The sequence below is a fragment of the Drosophila ficusphila genome, unplaced genomic scaffold (assembly GCF_018152265.1).
Source record: "Drosophila ficusphila isolate 14025-0441.05 unplaced genomic scaffold, ASM1815226v1 contig_791, whole genome shotgun sequence".
Lineage (NCBI taxonomy): Eukaryota > Metazoa > Arthropoda > Insecta > Diptera > Drosophilidae > Drosophila > Drosophila ficusphila.
This window is the reverse complement of record NW_025064737.1, coordinates 24,063,563-24,081,970: the sequence shown is the minus strand read 5'-3', so window position 1 is coordinate 24,081,970 and position 18,408 is coordinate 24,063,563. Positions and strand designations below refer to the sequence as shown.

The following is an 18,408-nucleotide window of genomic DNA, read 5'->3' as shown; positions in this document are numbered from 1 at the left end:
CCCGGCCATGCGCCCCACGGCTTAAACAAAATAATAAATCGCGCGAAATGACAAAATTATACAGTGCGCGCTGGAATGGGAGGAAGTGGAGGTCGGGGTCGAGAGTTCCCCAGCCGCAATGTAAATCGCCGGCCATAAAAGGAATTGGCTGCCGAAGTGTCACTCGCTGTTTCCAAGGATGCGAAACGGACCCCCAGAAGGATGCGAACAGAACGAAACGGAGGGAAACGGAGGGAAGCGGAAGGGAAGGCATAAAATATGTTTTATGCCCAGCTGACGGTGTCACTTACCTTGAAATTTGCAGATCCGTGCCAAAATCGTAGATGGCCGTCTTGTTTATGAAGCGATTGGAGCGCCGCATTTCGTCCAGCACATCGTTCATCCAGAACTCCACGCGTCCCGCTGCTCGAGCTGATTTCCGGTAAAAATAAGAAGAGAGAGAGAAAAGACAATAACCGCATAAATAAACCCCAGTTGCCAATATCAATAAGTGTTATGCAACAACAATAAAACAACAATGGCAATAAGAGCAGAAGACGCAATCATCTCCAACTGCGACTGGCTTCAAATTAATTAAAAGAAATTGGTCAGCCAGCGCCGGCAGTCAGCAGACAATATGGCCATAAAAAAAGTTCAATTTTAAAATTGGCAATCAGTGCGTGGAGGCCTCTGACTGCCGAGCATGCTGGATTGTCCAGCATCGAGAACCCAGAACCCCGAATCCGGTGCGCCGCTTCCGAATCGAATCGAGTTCGAGTTCAGGATAGTAAGTACCTACCGGAGTGCCGAAACTCCATGACCTCGCCCTCGCTGGAAATCATGGCGGTAACAATCGTCTGGCTGCCCTCCTTCACCAGGCGCAGCGACTTGATGTTGTCGTACATCTGAAAATTGCAAAATCAATGCAAACGGATGGAAAAGAGGAATAAAATATTATTTATAAGCCAAATAAATTCATAAAAATTTACCACGGCCCAGGCGAGTGGTGGAGAGCCATGCATGTGTTGCAGAAATTGGCGTAATTTCCGCCATGGACATTGGCCAGAACGAATAAACAGTGACATTAACTTTTATGGCAAGACTCTCCGCATACATGTGTGTGTGTGTGTGTGTGTGTGTGTACGAGTATACACACTCGCCGGGTTGTACATAAAAATAATGTCGCTGGCAGTTTGGCAAATCTGTTGTTGTCACCACCACCACCAACATAACCACCACGAGAGCAGCTCGAAGATGGAGACCGCCCAGAAACTTGGGGGCGTAACCCCGCCCGATTTACCCACCTTAATGATGTGGTTCTGCACTGCAGATGGCTCACTGCTGCCCAGGATCGAGAGCAGCTCATCGGTGGATATGAAATAGAAACGCGGGAAAATGCGACGCTTCGAGTCCAAATATTCGTTTAACGACTTCTGACAATTTTCCAAGCCAATGCCCAGGCCCTGTATTTCCACTAAGCGACCCGGCAGTGTGCAGAATGGCACCACTAACGGATTTTTGGCACAATCGACCATGATCTGCAATGGAAGAGGAAGATGTAGCAGGAAGCGGCATCGCCAGTCGGGGCAGTAAATTATTATGAAAGGCAATGAGCGCAACGACCAACCCGAAACACAATCAAACATATTAGGGGCAAGTAGGAAAGGAAACAATCCCCGAGATGCGGCACTTTGAGTGCTCTATCGGATAATATTGTATTATATTCTACAAATTAGTTCTTTTGTTATAAAAGTGATTTGCCATTAGATTTCCCTTGTTTATTTGACTGGTAACAACATGTTTAATAATATTATACTTATTGAAAGGGAACTTTACAGCCTGCACTTAACTGGAAAGTTAGTCGAACCCACTCAACGTTTAATTACACTCTTAGTTGGTGAAGCAAGTTGAAGCCCTAAGTGGCACAATACATTTTAAGGATCTGGAAGTCGGTCAAGCCTAATAAGAGGCACTCTTCATCGGAGTGTATGGAACTCAACACGAGTGTCGAGAGCAAATCAAAATAATAAATCATTTCACAAATGGCATCAAATATGGCGGCAAATGTTACAAATGAAACGTAAAGCAAACGAAGGAAGCCAGTGGCTGGCAAGGTTAAGTGAAGTTAAGCGCCAAACACAAACACAAATCTATCCACACACGAAGGTCACCCCGGAACCCGGAAAGCCCGTATTCCCATACAGTCGTACATGCAGGAGGCAGCAGGCAGCAGTCAGTAGTGGAAGGTGAAAGTGCTTGGCATTTGTAAACACAGCTCGGGCTTACGTTGCGTATGTGTGATGTGATGTGCTCCTGCTCCTGCTCCTACTTCTGGGATATTTCCGAGTTCTGGAGTGTGTGTGTGAGTGTGTGTGTGTGTGTGTGGGTTCGACTACACAATTACGCATACACAAAGGCAGTCGTTTGCATGCGTATTATGTTTACCGTTAAGTAAGGAGTCGCCATATTGTCGGCACACATTAAATCAACTCAAATAAATTGTAGCAGATACTAAGTGTGCTTTCCGGCACAGCCTTTCGGTGGCCAAACAACCCAATAACCGAGGCAAACAACCAGAACAGGCAAATAGCCCGGATTACTCACCCTGCGGTACGACTTGTCAATGTCATCGAATTTCCGCGCCTCCTCCGGCAGCTGGGTGCGAATGTCGCCGCCAATGAAGATGCCCTCCAGATAGAGCCACTTGCGCTGCACCACCAGCCATTCGTCGATGATCTCCGAGATGAGGGCCAAGGTCCGCTCCCACTTGTTCACCGTCTCCAGAAAAGGCCCAATAAATCTGTGGATTAGATGGGGTTACTACTCGAGAAGACTCTTCAATCTAAACAAACTTGTTTATCTTGCACATGCTTATTAACATTAAAGGGCTGCTGGAAGCAATTTACTCACTGACTCGCTCCCATGGACTGCAGGTTCATGGCGTTGTCCTCGAGCACCTGCATGATCTCGTCCACTGGCCCCAGAACCCAGCCGCGGTCCTCCATGCCCTTGTAGTGCTTGAAGGTCTTGAAGGCCATCGTGGCCCAGGTCTCGATGACGGCCTGGACACCCCGCTCGATTTGCAGCTCCTTGATGGCGTTGGTCAGGATCTGCTCGGCGATGTCTTGATACTTGTGCAGCTGCATCGCGAACATGTTCTCCAACGTGAAGCGGGCCGGCGACATGTCGAAGTACTGGCCGGTCTTCTCCATCAACTGCAGCCAGTGGCGCTCGCGCAGGGCCTCGTGCTTGAGGCTGACCATCAGGGGCACGGTGCCCTTGAACTGCTTCATGTGGATCTCCAGCTGCACGCCAACTGGCAGCGTGCGCACCTGCAGCGAGAAATTCCCATTGGGAGAGGTGGGGCGGTTGGTCGGTTAGTTAGTTAGCTGGCGAAAATCAGCTGAAACAATAGTGCGGTTGTCGCCTGTGGTCGCCCCCATTGAATTATGACGAACGCGCGTCCTGTGGCGAGTGGTTTTCGGGTCTCGGTTGTGCTTTAGCTGCGCTGCCACCATCGTTGCTTTTACCCAAAAAGCGCATTCTGTTTGCACGCCGTTTGTTTGCACATGCAAAATGCATGGCACTGCAGACCATTCAGGGACATAAATTGAAATAGCAACAACAGCAGCAGCAGCAGCAGCATCAGAGGCAGCAACACTGTCAACAAGTCGGTGGCCAGGACGAGGGACAAAGTATGCGGCGGGGAAAGGAGCGACGACATGGACAGCCCGCTGGCATTTTAATTATTTTCAATATTGAACAAATTGATTTACATTTTAGCACGCTGATTATGTAGAGCCTCTCGGTAGTTTGTGCTTTAGGGTCTGGCATTTGAAATTATGCGCGATAAAACTGCATTAAAATATGTGCGTGTCGTATGATTATATTCAAATTTGTTTGCGCCTCTACGCTATTTATATTAATCGCCGCGATTTCAAATATTTTCCATACTAATCTACGCCGGAGTTATGGTGGTGGGTTACTACAAACCTCTCACTACTCCCCCTTTTCCCACGCCCCTTCAGGGAGAAAACGCCCACTTCATTTGTATGGGCGATGGCGAAAAGTTTTGGCTGCAACAAAGTTTTGGCCCGGCCAGCGAAATTCCTCAAAAACTTGTTAGTGAAGTAAATAAATCAATTTGTCATAATCAGTTTAGGTGCAAAATTGTGTCGCTGCGAGGCGTGGCCAGAAAATTCTCATTTCTTGCTTAACTAAGGCTCGAGGAGAACCATAAAACGCTCAGGTATGGAAATCAGAAATACCCAGCAGGCAAAGGGCAATCAGTTGAATTGTTCCCCGCCTTCGTTCTCTTTAGAAAGTCAGCGAACTGGAACCCCAGACTTTTCTAATAATGTGGGATATTCTTTTCTGGATTCGAATAGCCCGACATGCTTTCGCTTTTAAAGTGGCATCATAAGACGCCCTTCCATCCACATCGAGTTCACAGTTCAGAAGTATTTTGCTTTTGTTGTTCCGAGGCGTCTGTGTAATTTTATGAAAATCCAAGCAGGCCGAAAAACTTTGTTTAATTGGCAAAGTTTGCCGCTCCCCGGAGAAGCTTACCGGCTTGGTCAATTTCCGGAACTCCTTCAGATAGCTCTCAACGCCCTCGGTCAGCACATTGGGATCCAGATCGGCCCACAAGGTCTTGCCCCAGCCCTCGCGAGCGAATTTCTGCGCCTTGTAGAGTTTGTACAGCTGCAAGTGGACAATAATGGAAATTATCTTGAGAGTAAAGAACGTTTTTGAGAACCAACCTGCTGCAAACCCTCGAACTCCGTTTGCACCCGGGCAAACTCGTGGTAGTCCACCATGGCCATATCAAATAGCCTCTCTGCGTTGGCCAATTCTTCCCGTCGAGCTTCTCGCTCGGCGATTTTCTGCCCATAGGGATCCATCAGACGCACACCTCGCTCCAGTTCGGCACCCACGGATCCTGGCCCGTTCTCATCGTAGTCCTTGATAAACTCGCCCAGCTGACAGGAAAAGTGAACGTGGTTAGTGCAGCATGCAGAAGCAGCAAGGGACTCTTTTTTCCTGACCCCACACCACATCCGACTTGCGCTCTAATTCAAATGATAAACACTTCAAGTTAATTCATTTTACGCTGACGACAGCAGAGCCCTCGCCGCCAACAATTGACAATAATGGTTGAGCGCGCGGAAAAATCCAATTAAAATGCCATTGAAAGGAAATAATAATGGGAGGAAACAAAACAGAACTGCAGAGAAAGAACGCAAAATAGCGGAAATGCAAAGTCGGCAGCGCAGCCCCCAGCCCTAATCCCATTGCCGCGCCCCAGAGGAAGGACCTCCCCGGCCCAAGGGGACTTCCTTTTCCTTCGACAACTTACATCATCGCAGAACTCATCGATTTCGACGGAAGTCATGTCGGCGAATTTCTGCTTAATTGGTTGCAGCTTCTCGTAGCGATACAAGGCCGACAGGAACAACCTCTTCCAGCGCTTCTCCAGGTGGTGGGCCATCAGCATGTCCTCGTAGGGGAACTGCAAAGGCGGATGCGAATTAAATTGCGACTCGAAATATAAACACAACGCACATAAAAATTAAGCAGTGCCCTTCAATTATAGCTGAGTGCAAATAATAATCATGAAAGTGCCGAAATTCACTAACGACCAGCATGGTGTTCAAACCCCCGCTCTTTTAACCCACAACCAACAGTCCAGAATGCACAGCCAACAAAGGCAGAGGAAAAAAGTATAGCATAGCTTTCAGGGCCGCCACCGCATAAATTTTCATTTGCCCTTTCGAGCAATTGCAATGCCAATATATACAGGTGAGGTCACAAAAATAGCAAAATCAATTTATAGAAATTGAAACACTGATCTATAGAAGTAATGTTACTTTCACTCCTTTTTTAAAGTAATTACTGTTCAATATATATGTTAAGTGTTATAAGAAACATTATATCATATGGAATTTTCTAAATGAAAACATTGGCGATAAAGATATAAATTATCATTAAAAAAGAAAACAACTATTTGTTTCTCCCCGTCTGTACATATATTACACAGTGCCTGGCACTGGCTGTATGCATTCATTCGTTCATTAATTTATATAAAATGCAAGTTAATTCCGTTTTGTCTGGCCAAAGCTAAGCGACGTCGCCGCCGCAACGGAATGCCATCAATAAATGAACGGACCGAACCGAAACGAAGCGAACGGATCCCAAAATGGCCAGCACACAGACACAGACGGAGATTCGGGGATACGCAGCAGTGGTCCTAATCTGGACTATGGACTTTGGTCCGGATAGTCCTGTTGCTGGTGCTGCTGCTGCTGCTGCAGCTGCATTTACGTAACCATTTGTGCGGTGGTTGCGCCAAAAAGCGGAAAGCCATTTCCAAATGGCTCTGGCCCAACCAGACCGACCGCCGAATATGCATATGTAAACAGAAATAGAAACAGTGACAGTGGTCTCAGTCCAGCTCGGCTGGGATTTCGATGGGATTTTTGTAAAACTGCTCATTTGAATACACAAATAAGCGCCATGGTTGGCAGACTTAAGCAACTTTCATTAAACGGAAGGGATGTGCAGCTATTAGAGGGATTGGATTGGGTTGCGAAAATGCACGGCGAAATTGAATCAAATCAGCCCGATCTTCGAGATAAAAATCGAAAAATAGTAGACGTTTCTCACCATGATTTTGTGCTCGCTGAGAATGGTGAAGGTCTCTTGCATTTCGTGGATTTTCTGCTCGTTGGACAATGTCGTCGACTGCACCGTGGCAATGGTGGTCATGACCAGCTTGAAGTCCTCCAGCTCGCGTGTGGTCTTGTTGAGGTTCAGGCTGAGGGTCTGCCGCATATTTGCAAGGATTAGCAGGGAGGTTGTGAAATCTTACAGAAGCCAGACTCACTTTGATTTCGTTACGCATGGCCCTCATGTTGTCGTTCACATGGCGCAACAGCTCCTCGCCAAGTGTGGTGCACCAATCCTGGGCATGCTGCGTTATGCTCTCCAGCAGAGGCTGCAAATTTATGCGCACACACTTGATGTCCTGGTACTTGCGGGTGTTGGCCAGCGTTTCCACAATGGACGAGTAAAATGTAAATTTCTCATCGATTTCGATGAGCGTCACCTGCTTCTCCAGGAACTTTTGGCAGATGTAGCCTTTCTCGAAGGCCCACAGATTGAAGTACTTGCGAAATCTGAGGAACAGGGTGCATTAATTTGACTGCTTTCTTCTGCTTCTTATTGCGATCTTACTGAGACACAAAACACCTAGCTTCGTTGGCTACTTTAACAGCCAAATCGTGTATGTTTATGACCAAATCCACAATGGCTTTTATCTGGATAACGTCCTCATAGTAGGTGTAGTTGTACTTGAACGCTTTGCCCATTTCCACAAGAGGACAGGCGATGCACGTTCCGGTCATCCAGCGTGTAAACATTTTCATCCTCGAGATGTAGTCTTTAGTGGCAGTTACTATGGTGTTCTGCAGCTCCTGAACTGAAGGTTCTAAAACGATCTCGGACATTAGAAGCACAGCGTTGACCTCAAACATGGGTTTATCGGAGAGTAGTCGGTTTATAAAGCACTTGAGATTCTGATATGTCATGCTTAAAAGAAACAGGTTAATAGAACAACAAGTATAGAAAACCCCTAACCAATTCTTACTCAACAATGCACTTGTATGTCTCTTCTTCCCAGAATTCATAGTAGGTTTTCATTCGGTCCGATCTGCCCGAAAATGTTCCGAGTACCAAGCTCTCCAACTTGACCAACACTGGACCCAGGGAATCGTAAAGTTTTTTCATCTGCGCCGCCTTCCGATTGCGCGAGGCCTCCAGCAGTTCGAAATATCCCTGACAGGGATAAATGCCCGACCCACAGATTTGCTCTGCCATTTCCTCTGCGGGCACCGCCTTTTCGACAGTGAACATAGTCACAGTTCCGCCAGTCGTGGATTTGAACCCTCTCGACGTATTCTTTTGCTCCTGCATGCTCTCGGATAGTTCCGAGGTAATCGATTTTCTCTCACCCTTGAGTTCTTCATCAAGGTTAAACAAATTGTAGCTCTTTATCATATCAATGCGAGATCGCAGATCCAGGCGAATAAAGTTGATTTGCGAGACTATAGAAGTGAGCTTACGGAGCTGCGAATTGATTTGATCGCAGAATTTGCCTATGTTAAAGGAGGTCCAAGTGTAGCGCCCCACTCCCATTTGGATGAAGAGCTCCGTGTCATAAATGTGGCCCCGGAGGAAGATCACCTCGGACATCGAGAGGTTGCTGATAATCGCCCTGTACTTCTCGATCACTTCGCTCATCCTTTCGAAGTCCTTGAAGAGCAGATCCTTCTTCATGATCGCCGTACGCAGCACAGTGGGAAGTGTGAAGCCCAGGTGCTCAAATTGCTGGGCCTCGAACAGAACATCGAATACATCGCGCTTTAGATTGACGACAAAGTCCATGTCATACTCGATCAGGGTCTTGTCCTCCACCAATTCGCGCCAAATGGGCAACAGATACTGTGACTCGGCACGTTGTAGCACTTAAATAAAAGTCAATTGATTAAACTTAAAAATTATTATATGCCCCCATAACTCACATTCGCAGGTCCTCACACAGTGCTTATCCATAAGCGTGACATCTTTGGGTTTCTTTTCCTTGACCATTTTGATAAAGGATATACACTCCTGCAGTTGTATGTTGGCCTTTCGCGTACTGCTGAGCATCCACATGATCATGGCCACTAAAACGGTCAGTCGGTTGATGCGGCACATTAGCTTCTTTTGAGATGTGTCGCCCACCGCCAAGGCCTCATCCTCGGACGAAGAACTGAGTTCTGTTATCACCGATTCGGCTAAACTAAAGGCACTGGAGGCTTTTGACTGAAGCTGCGCAAGATTCGATTTCACGGGAGTTACACGCTTGGAACCGCCGCTAGTCTGAATTTCCCGGGGTTTTGCCTTCAGGGTTTGAACGGCTTCAGAGATATAGGCCACTATGGGAAAAACAAATTACTTGATAAGGTTCTCAAATGTATTTTCGTGGTAATCCTTACTAGTAGCTTCCTTGCATATTCGAATACTTAGCACATTCGATCGGTTCGTCGTGTTCACGAGGTACGTGGCGGTCTGGATAAAGTTCTCGAAGAGCACCTTCTCAAACTGGAACATTACCGTCATCAACTCGAAGTACTGCTTAAAGGAACTGCGCTTAAGGAAGCTATTTTTAATAGCGGGCTCATCTTCCACCCTTTTGAATGCCAGCACAGAGGTCTTGAGCTTTTTGCCAAGCAGGCGGGCCCAGAAAATGGCGCTTATTTTGGCCGGCTGATGTTTTGCCATGGGCGGTGACTTTTTCAATTTCTGGGTAAAGAAAGGTTATAGAAATCAGATTTTTCAGAAAGCTATCCACCTTAACCTACCGTAAACACCCGCTCTACAGCATTAATCTCAGTAACAAAGAATCGCAGTAGGTTCTCGTGTTTGGTGGACACAAACTCTTGGAGTCCTTGTCTCGTATCGATGTTCATGGCATTGATGATCAGATCGAGGCCTTTTTCAGAAGACAGCAGCGAATTGATGCTCTGGTCGATCACATTCTTGGCCTCGTTCTCAACGTTGTCCAGCCGCTTGTTGAACATCTCCAGAGAGTACTCCCAGTTCTCCCAGTTTCCTGGCCTGAACATGTCGTAGTCCACGCTCTTGATCAAATCATCGAGCATACGGTAGACCTTACGCATCAAATTGTCCACAATTGAAGGATCCGCAATGCAGGCCTTTAGCCGATGTCCAAAAAGATTCTCATACTGGACGAACACCCGACCCACATAGGCAATGTCCACGGCCACGCGATGGATGTGATTGACCTCGTTGAAGAGCGCCACGCTGTCGAATTCCCAACGGGATCCTGCCCCCGAATCCTCGATGTGCTGGCGACTGAGCTTGTAGGCCTGCTTCCAGCAGCGCAGTAAATTGGCACAGTTGGTGGCCGTCTCGTAGGTGTAGGTTGCCGAGTACCTGTCAACGGGGAATAAAATTAGTATTCAAATTTAAGAACAGTTCCCCTATTTGATTCCCCAAATTTGTGGCTTATAGGCGGTTCAAATTAAAATAAATTTTTTAAAGTCGGTTGTGGATATATCGGAATCAGTTGTAGGTCGAAAATGTTGTAATTCAAAATTTTATGGGTTTTTAACGATACATTTTTTTCGTTACATTTGTCATGCATAAGCAGCCCACTCACGCGCCCACCTCTAATTAAATTTAAAAAAAACTAACTCGTAGCTCTGTGGAAAGCGACTTACTTGAATATGTTCTCGAAGTTGATGATGCTCTTCACCTTCTGAACGAACACATTGGAGATCTGGCAGAGCAAGACCTGCATCTCGGGATCCCGGCAAAAGTGGCTGGACATGGTCCAGATGTGGCGCAGCCCAACCATGATGTTGGGGATCTGGAGCACCACCATCTTGAAGCTCTCATAGCTGCGCACTTTCTGGTGGGTACATAAAGAAACGAAAAATTATTAGTCTTTTTTGTGCATATTTCTTGCATGAAATATTAATTATTAAAAATGCCTCTCAAAATAATGACTGTAAGGTTTGGGTTCCAAAGGGAACCAAAATTTATGGTGTCAAAAACTTAAGAGTTGCCACTCTTTTCAAATTTGTGTTTGCTTTGCCTATAAGTACATATCAACCCTGTTTCCGATTAATTAAAACTGTTTTTGTAACCGGAAACCGTTAAGAAATTGTTAGGGTAAGTAACTAAAGCAAACTTTCCTTTGACTTATCAAAAACTAATACTCATTACAGCACCACAAAAATCGAATACACTCACCTCCAGATAGTCTATGATGGTACCTAAGTAATCGGAGTTCTCCTTGGCCAACTTAAAGCGAGCTTCTGTTTTCTCCAAAACGTTTTGCCACTCGGCCAGAACCGGGGAATTGTCATCAGTAAGTCTTTGAAGTACAGCCACCACGAATTCAGTTTTCAACTGCTCCAAAGTGCCGTAGAGTTCCACCTCCATTTTGTGCCAATATCGATGCTCGGCCATCGGAGTGAAATCATCCAGCTTGGCATCAGTCAAAGATTTCATTGTCTTCTTGAGGTATTTGATCCAACCGTCGACGATCTCCTCAAGTTGCTGCTGAGTGTAGGTGATCACCAGATCCAATCGCTTGGGATCGACTGGCACTCGGATGATGGCGTCCTCGAACTCGGTCTCCTCCTGACCAGGAAGTATGTAGGACGAGGGCAAGCTGAAGGCCCAGACAATGTGGTTGATGGTCCAGGTGATTTCGCTCTGGAACTCCTCGATTTCTTTTAGTATCCGTCTCTGGATGGGCGTGATTTTTGGGGGCGTGACCTCCTCGGCGGCGTGTTCGGCCTCCACTTTGGCCTTCGTCTCAGTGAGCATTTTCTCCCAACGCTGGGCAATCGTCAGCTTTTCGACCTTCACTTCCACTGCAAAGAAAAGTGCGGTAAGTAACTAAAAGTATAAATTTTTTGAAATATTATAACTCTATTGAAATCTAAGGACTCTAATTAAAAGGATAATTTGTAGGATCCTTACTTCACGATATCTGATGAATGAATGAATGATTGAATGAATGAATGCAATGTTTTTAGTTTTTTTTTTTTTAATATCTAATTACCCTCTTCTTCGGACGACGATAAATGGGCGGCGTCGATTTTGTGGGCGTCGCCTTCCTCGTCTTCCTCTGTGGGTTCTCCCTCCGGTTTCTGGGCCTTCGCCTTTTTGGCAGCCGCCTCGGCGTGCTTCTTCTTCCTGCCGAAAAGGATCGGAGAGAGTGGCAAATAAACAAACAAACACAATTAACGGCGGCCAGTGGCCAGTAGCCAGTAGCATGCAAAATTAACACAAAGCGTAATGAAAGGCTCCCGATAAGCAAAATGAGCAACAAATACAAAGCGTAACAAAGGATACTCCGCTGGACATGGACATGAACCCAACTCCTCCTGCGTTGGCATTTTTTAATCTGCACGGCAGAAAAGGCAAAACAAAAAAAAGATGCCGGCAATGAAAGGGGAAAATTTTAACTGTGGCGGTCAAGTGGCATTCGCGAGGCGGCAATGAAAGGCCAATGCAAGGATGAATGAGGCGCGCCAGGATGTGCCATAAATGCTGCCTGCCAAACAAATGGAAAACTGGCCAGAAAACAACAACGAGGGCCAGCACACCGACGACAACGGAGAACGGCGCCGTTGATGGTAGCATGAAATCCGATTAAAAATAAAAATTTCTTATCGGATGCGCTGTAATTTATGTGCGAAAAGGGTTCTGGTTCCCTGCAGCCGCGGGGAAGGGGGAAAAGGCAACTGTGGCAACCGATGGTAACCAGCGATAAGCGCAAAACAAAGGCAAACAAAAAATTTGCACCAAAAAAATCTGAACAGGAAAAAAGGAGCAGAGAAAGGGGCGAAAGAAAGCCAACATTCACAATCGTAGCCAGAGCCATAGCCAGTTCCAGTCACTCCTCCACTCCAGCAGCTGGAAACCAATAAACCCGGCCCCGATTTTTGCCCAGAAGCCAGCGGAGCAACGAATGCCGCTCTCTGCCTTTGTTAAAAGTTAAATACTTTTGTTGTTTAAGCGCTCTCAAACGAAATTCCGATGGTTTGGATAGCTCCAATAGACCCGGTCCCGATTCCTTGGCCTCGCTGGATATATCCTCGCCGGCATCGCCCGCTCCTCCTCCGGATCCTGCGGCCTGCCCCTCATAACTGTCCATTTGCTGGCTGTCCGCTGTGGCCGGTTCGCGAAATTGAAATTGAATGGCGCTCTTGTAAACCTGGTGTGGGTTAAAAAAAAATAGGGAAAAAAGAGCGTGAGGAGTGGGAAAACAAATGCACATGTACAATGGTCTAAAAGATGGAGTGCCAGGATATTGCCGGCCTGCGGTCTGTGTAGACTTTCTAATTGATTCGCCCCATTGGCCGATTCGCCGAAAACTTATTTTCCAATTTATTTCTATGCAAAGCTAATATTAAGGCAACCACCCACTTTGCGGACCGCAGAATCGCAAGGCCAAAGTCTTGGGCGGCAGCCTAATGGAAACCGCAGCCCGTTTTGAAGCTATGATGAAGCAATTTGCGTTGGCGGTCACCGCTTAAGGCTCGGTTCAGTGGGCGTGATGGCCCTACGCACCACCGGCCGCCCAAAGCACCATAAGCCACCCACTACCCACCACCCTCTACCCGAAATCCTCTCACAGCTCCACCGAGCGATGCAGTCAAGCGGAAAAATCTTGCGGCACAGCGGGCATTTTGATAGATGACTGCCTTGTTTCGGGAATTAATTACAATTCGTCACAACATTTTGCTTTGCGGTCGGAGAGCGGACTTCAGGACGAAAGGACACGCAGCGGACAAAGGAGCGATAGCTTGAAACAATGGCGAACCGGCCTTAAAGTCCTTGATTGATCGAACAACGTTTTATGGTGTGTGAAATGAGCGAATCGGGTGCAAATTTGAGTGATTTTGGTTCTGTCGATGCGTCTTTTAATGTCCGATTACGGGGGAGTGCGAAGGGGTTCTAACTAAGGAGCCTCACCAAGTTTAAGTCATCGCGCAGTGAGTTGATGAGTGAGCCCCGAACGGTTCCAATCAGAAAGTACAGCGGCATTTGTGCGAAGCAAGTCGGTATCTCATTGAACCAGGCTGAAAAGACATTAAGTTGGGAAATTAAAGGGATGGCAAAAATAATGGGATATGAAAAAACTCATTAAAAGCGGATTTTAAATTTATTTGCTTTGTTGACAGAAATTTGATTTACTTATACCTATCCAAATCTTATGTTAAATATAGAGTATTTTATAAGAAGTACTCACGTATCTCCCTCCTGTTCTTCCGCACTATGTAGGTGTATTTTATTTTCGGGTCGAGATCCTCGGACTCCATCTGTCCGAAGTGGCAATGAATTTGTGGCGTCTGCACGTACGCAGGAACTAGTTTCTGTAATTTTTTAAAAATTTACCAACTTTATTACATCACCTTCTATTTAAATCAGGGACCTCTTGCACATCCTTTGTGCCTTTCAATTAGCTTTGTTCACACAGTACTCACCTTCACTTCCACGTAAACTGGGACATAGCTCGGCTTCTTCTTCTTTTTGGAGCCTAGGAAATGGGGGGAGTGCATTAGCGGAGGGTGCGAAAATGGGCGTGTCAAATCGGAGTAAGCGAATGCCGCTCCGCGATTACGATTGTGATTGAGATTGATGGGTTGGAATTTGCATTGTGGCAAGTTGCGCGCTTCCATTTAAATGCAATGAATGAGCCGCGAAACTTTGCTCTTATCTTTGCACCAGGCAATGGAAAATCAAATGAGTTGGACGGGCGGCTGTTTGGGGTGGGTGATTCAAATTAAAAGTTACAAAAGAAATGAATTTCAGCCGGGAAAACGAAAATGAGGCCCTTAAATATTTATGATGTGAAGTGGGCAGCGCGAATCAAAGTGTGGACCAAGATTTTCGTTTGATATCAAGTTGGACGGGCTAAAAATTTATGCATCGCAAAATGGAGAAGGCTGGGTGAAATGAAAGAGGAAAAGCCGAAAAACTGAAACTTTTGAAATTAAAATCGTTGGACAGAAACAAAGGAAACTCGCGCAATGCATCATATTTACCGTTTTCCGTATCAGAGCTGGCTGAAAATATTAGAGGGGGTATAAATGTATATTAAGTGGTTGATAAAAAGCAAAGTAATGCGGAAAGTTTCCCGGTACAATAATATTTACGAACTACCATACATTTTAAAACAGTGGAAGTAAAGTCCCTCTTCAAATTTAAATGGCTTAAGAGCTTTGATTAGCAAACATTTTTACAATACATATGTTTCTAAATAACTGGTTAAATAAGTTTTTGTGTAAATGTATCTTGTTGAATCTATCCAAAACTTTAATATACTCACGTCTGGATCTGGCGGAGCTCTTGCCACTGCCGGCGACGGTGGCCTCCTCCTCGCCCTCCATTTCGCCTTCTACCTCAGCATCTGTGGTTTCTCCGCCTGTGTTGGCCTCCTCGATGTGTTCCTGATCTCCGCCGGAGGCGGAGCCGCTGGCTCCTGTCCTGCCTTCTTGCGTCCTTTTCCGGCTGCTCCTGCAGCTGCTCCGGCTTTGCCAGCGGACTTTCCACCCGCCATTCGAGCATCACCCTTCTTTTTGCCCTTGCCCTTCTTGTCGGGCACTGTCGGCGGTGGACGTGGCACCTCCTCCAGCACGGTTATCTCCTCCTCGATTAGTTTGTCGTAAAAGGTGCGCCAAAAGAACAGGACGACGTATTCCAGATCCTTCTGGCTTTCGTAGCGTCGCTGAAAGAAAGCGTCCACGGCGGGCATACATTTGTTGATCGTGGCATTCACGTATTTGGGCTCGAAAACTCCCAGCAAATTGGAAATAATCGTCTTCAGCCACACGACTCGTGGTTCGTCGGTGCTGAAGGATTCCGGCGGGGCATCGACACTATCCGAGCCGGTTTCGAATTGGGTCTGCGACATGGCGGTCTGTGCTTATTTGAATAGGTCCTTGAAGGTAGATGAACAAGTGGGCTTCAAGGGTGGAGGAGTGGTTTTCGGGGTCCTTTTGCTTGCTCTCTTTCGGTTGTTTGGCTGCCACGTCGGCGTCTTCGCGCGGCTGCACATCAAACGTTTGCCTTGATTTCGCAGGATTTCTGGTTACAGGCAGGAATCCCGCGCTCCGCACTTGGATGCTCAGCCAACCCACCTTTCCGTTTTTGTTGTTCTTTCAATCAATTTCAACTGCCGCTGTGCAGTTCGGTTTCGCTTCCGCCGCGATGTGCTGGCGCTGTTGTATTTACTCCCGCGTCCTGGGCGTCTGCAAATCCTTTTGTGTATCCCAGGACAACAGTTGCGGCGATGGCCGATGCCAAAGCGGCAGCACTGCCAGCCCGTCTAAAACCAAATAGGAACGCCTTGAAATGTTTCCTTTTCGCCCACACTATCCAGCTACACAATTTGTTAACAGCGTTTGGTGAAAGTATATTCCATTTCCCCGACGAAAATATAGCAGGGGTTTGCTTTGATTAAAGCTGTCGAATTCGAATCCAGCCAGCGCCGTTGAAAATGTTTATGCTGCTTGTTTTGATTCCATTTCCCGGTTATTACCGCGTTACCTTGACTAGTTGTTGTTAGGGCAACCTACCAACTCCCTCACACACCCACCAGCCAGCCGATTTAATGTAATTTTCTGCAGCAAGGCCCCGCCTCTTTTTCCTACCTGTCAGCCACACTTGCAACATGCAACAGTCGAATGGCAATGCCACAGTATTGTGTTGCCTCTCTGAAAACCCCCTGCCAAGTTATGGAGCTCTCGGCGTTGCGTAAACAAAACACGCAGCCCCGACTTAATGGCTATGCACATTAGCAACGTGCCAGGGACTTTCGCAGTTGCCAGGACTCCGGGTCAAGTAGCCCCGCAGCCCAGGGACCGGGGTACGTGGTCGCTGGCTCAATAACTGTATAGGGGCATAAATGGAAATATTTACTCGGCACCGTCAACACGGCAAAGTGAGTGGCCCTTGGAACAGAAAGTGGGCTGCCTTGCGGGCCACGGGCTAAGTAGTGCAAGTGCAAAAGTCAACTTTACCAGCTCTGAAATTGCTTAACAACCGACTGACTCCACTTAAAGTGCATATCCCGCGCTGCTGCCATCAAAGTTGCGCAATCAAAGTTGGCAGCCAATAGTAATGTGCTCTAGAAATCCATTCCAAGGGATGTCATTGATTTTTCATTAATTCCAAGATTTTACCTGCACCCACAGGCCTTGAAAATTTGTTATCTCTCTAATGTGTTTTTTAATAGACCGTCTTAGGTGCACAGAAAAAAAATCAATGGACAAACTCTGTGGAGCTGCATCTTTTATTATCTTTTGATGGATTAAATAACAAAAAATAATACATTTCCTGAGAATCAATCTTAAAATTTCTTATTAATAGTAAGCTATTCTTGAATCTATATTTATGTGTATATTTTACTGTAACTAAGGACCACTTGTTAGACCTTCCAGGAAAGACCTTTGCGGTTAATGACCAACTTTGGCTTCCTCATTTGCGGCAAGCTTAGTCGTGCTTCGATTATATGTCGATTGGTGCATATGATGTGGTCACCTTTAAAGTAGTTCATCAGCTTCACAGCCTCCAGAGTGTAGGCAATGTCCTCCTCCGCGATGTAAGTTAACTGACTCAGCTTTTTAATGGTCACCTGCTTCGTCCTCAGGTTCTTAAGCTTCTCGAGGAGTGTGTAGCCCCAAAAGCCGCGGTAGGAAAGCCTGCCCAAAGCCGATAGCGGCTTTTCCGGTCCGCCGATTAAGCCCTCCTTGCGGGAAATTTCGTAGCTGAGGGCGATTAGCAGCTTTCCATAACCCTTCCGCTGAAATGGCGGCCAAACGAGGAGGCAGTTTAAGTTGTAGTTCATCTCCGATTCCTTTTCCTTGGCGAAGTAGCCCACCATGTGGTGGCCATCCTGATCCTTAACGCACATCACATAAAACTTAAAGGGACAAGGGTCGTAGATCAGGTTCTTGTATTCCAGGAAGAGCTTGGACAGCAGGCTGAGGCACTGGCAGTACAGCTTCTCCTTGTCGCCATCCACCTCGAAAATGAAGATATTGTCGTTCCGGTATACTAGGCTGCCCGGCGGTTGCCTTTGCTTGCAATCATGAAGGTGATAGGCATAGGACTCCCGCAAGCGCATGTACTTCAGGCAAAACTCACAAACGTAGAGAATTGGCACCTCGCCGTATTCGTATGGATATGGACTGTGGTACCAAGTGTCGATCTCGTATCGCCCGAACTGCACTTTTTCAATGTTTCTGATCGGCTGACTTTTCTTGTTTTTCTTTTCCTCATCTGTGAGTTTGTTGCCTTCCCTGCCACCTTGGTATCCACCCAAACCTTCCGGCGTGTCCGAAATGCGGTCCTCGCCCACCCAGGCATCCATTTTGTTGTCCAAATCGTTGTAACGCACGTAGAATTCGTTGGGCATTTCTGTGTTCTCTGATTTTCGAAACTTAAGCAGGTGTCCCTTGTGGACGGATCCATTGTCGCGTAGTATATAAAATATTTTATCATCTAATTTTTTCTTTGTCATTAGCATTTCGTTGTTGGTTTGAAATTGATTTTCGTAGGAACCATTGTCAACCTCTAATGGGCTTTCGAAAACCTTCTCCCTAGGCGGTTGAACAAGCGATGGATAAATGTCTGGAATATCCTCCTGAGAAGATGGTGAGAGCATAAGTCCGGGATTGGGTTCACTACCATAATTACTTGCCTCTGACCCAGATATGTCCGTAGACTTTTGAGTATCTTCCTGTTGGGATGTTTCCTGTTCAGAATTAGTGCTAGAATCTGAAGCCAAGGGATTCATAAGAATTTCTTGCTGAATCTCTATCTGATTAGGCACATTTT

The 18,408-nt window shown here is 46.5% G+C and overlaps 2 protein-coding genes across 2 annotated transcripts in view; both read right to left on the bottom strand.

The window, feature by feature from the left end:
- Positions 1-15,973, bottom strand: part of LOC108102297 (dynein axonemal heavy chain 10) — a 33,192-nt gene extending 17,219 nt beyond the window's left edge. Inside the window, 24 exon segments of the mRNA XM_017207059.2 lie at positions 291-411; positions 779-884; positions 1,284-1,517; positions 2,584-2,779; positions 2,890-3,311; positions 4,549-4,683; positions 4,743-4,961; positions 5,339-5,491; positions 6,646-6,804; positions 6,866-7,157; positions 7,216-7,569; positions 7,628-8,504; positions 8,562-8,957; positions 9,018-9,324; positions 9,384-9,978; positions 10,266-10,456; positions 10,801-11,429; positions 11,621-11,754; positions 12,567-12,778; positions 13,540-13,646; positions 13,817-13,940; positions 14,052-14,104; positions 14,897-15,031; positions 15,034-15,973. Coding sequence (XP_017062548.2) covers positions 291-411; positions 779-884; positions 1,284-1,517; positions 2,584-2,779; positions 2,890-3,311; positions 4,549-4,683; positions 4,743-4,961; positions 5,339-5,491; positions 6,646-6,804; positions 6,866-7,157; positions 7,216-7,569; positions 7,628-8,504; positions 8,562-8,957; positions 9,018-9,324; positions 9,384-9,978; positions 10,266-10,456; positions 10,801-11,429; positions 11,621-11,754; positions 12,567-12,778; positions 13,540-13,646; positions 13,817-13,940; positions 14,052-14,104; positions 14,897-15,031; positions 15,034-15,481 — 6,599 coding nt within the window. The 5' untranslated portion in view covers positions 15,482-15,973.
- A 1,023-nt stretch (positions 15,974-16,996) lies between these two features.
- Positions 16,997-17,986, bottom strand: LOC108102269 (males-absent on the first protein). The gene has a single exon (XM_017207020.1). The coding sequence runs from the start codon at positions 17,984-17,986 to the stop codon at positions 16,997-16,999; it is 990 nt and encodes a 329-aa protein (XP_017062509.1).
- Positions 17,987-18,408: the final 422 nt, after the last annotated feature.

Excerpts from the sequence above, each read along its gene's own strand:
- LOC108102269 (XM_017207020.1), bottom strand. The coding sequence starts at position 17,986 with ATGCCCAACGAATTCTACGTGCGTTACAACGATTTGGACAACAAAATG.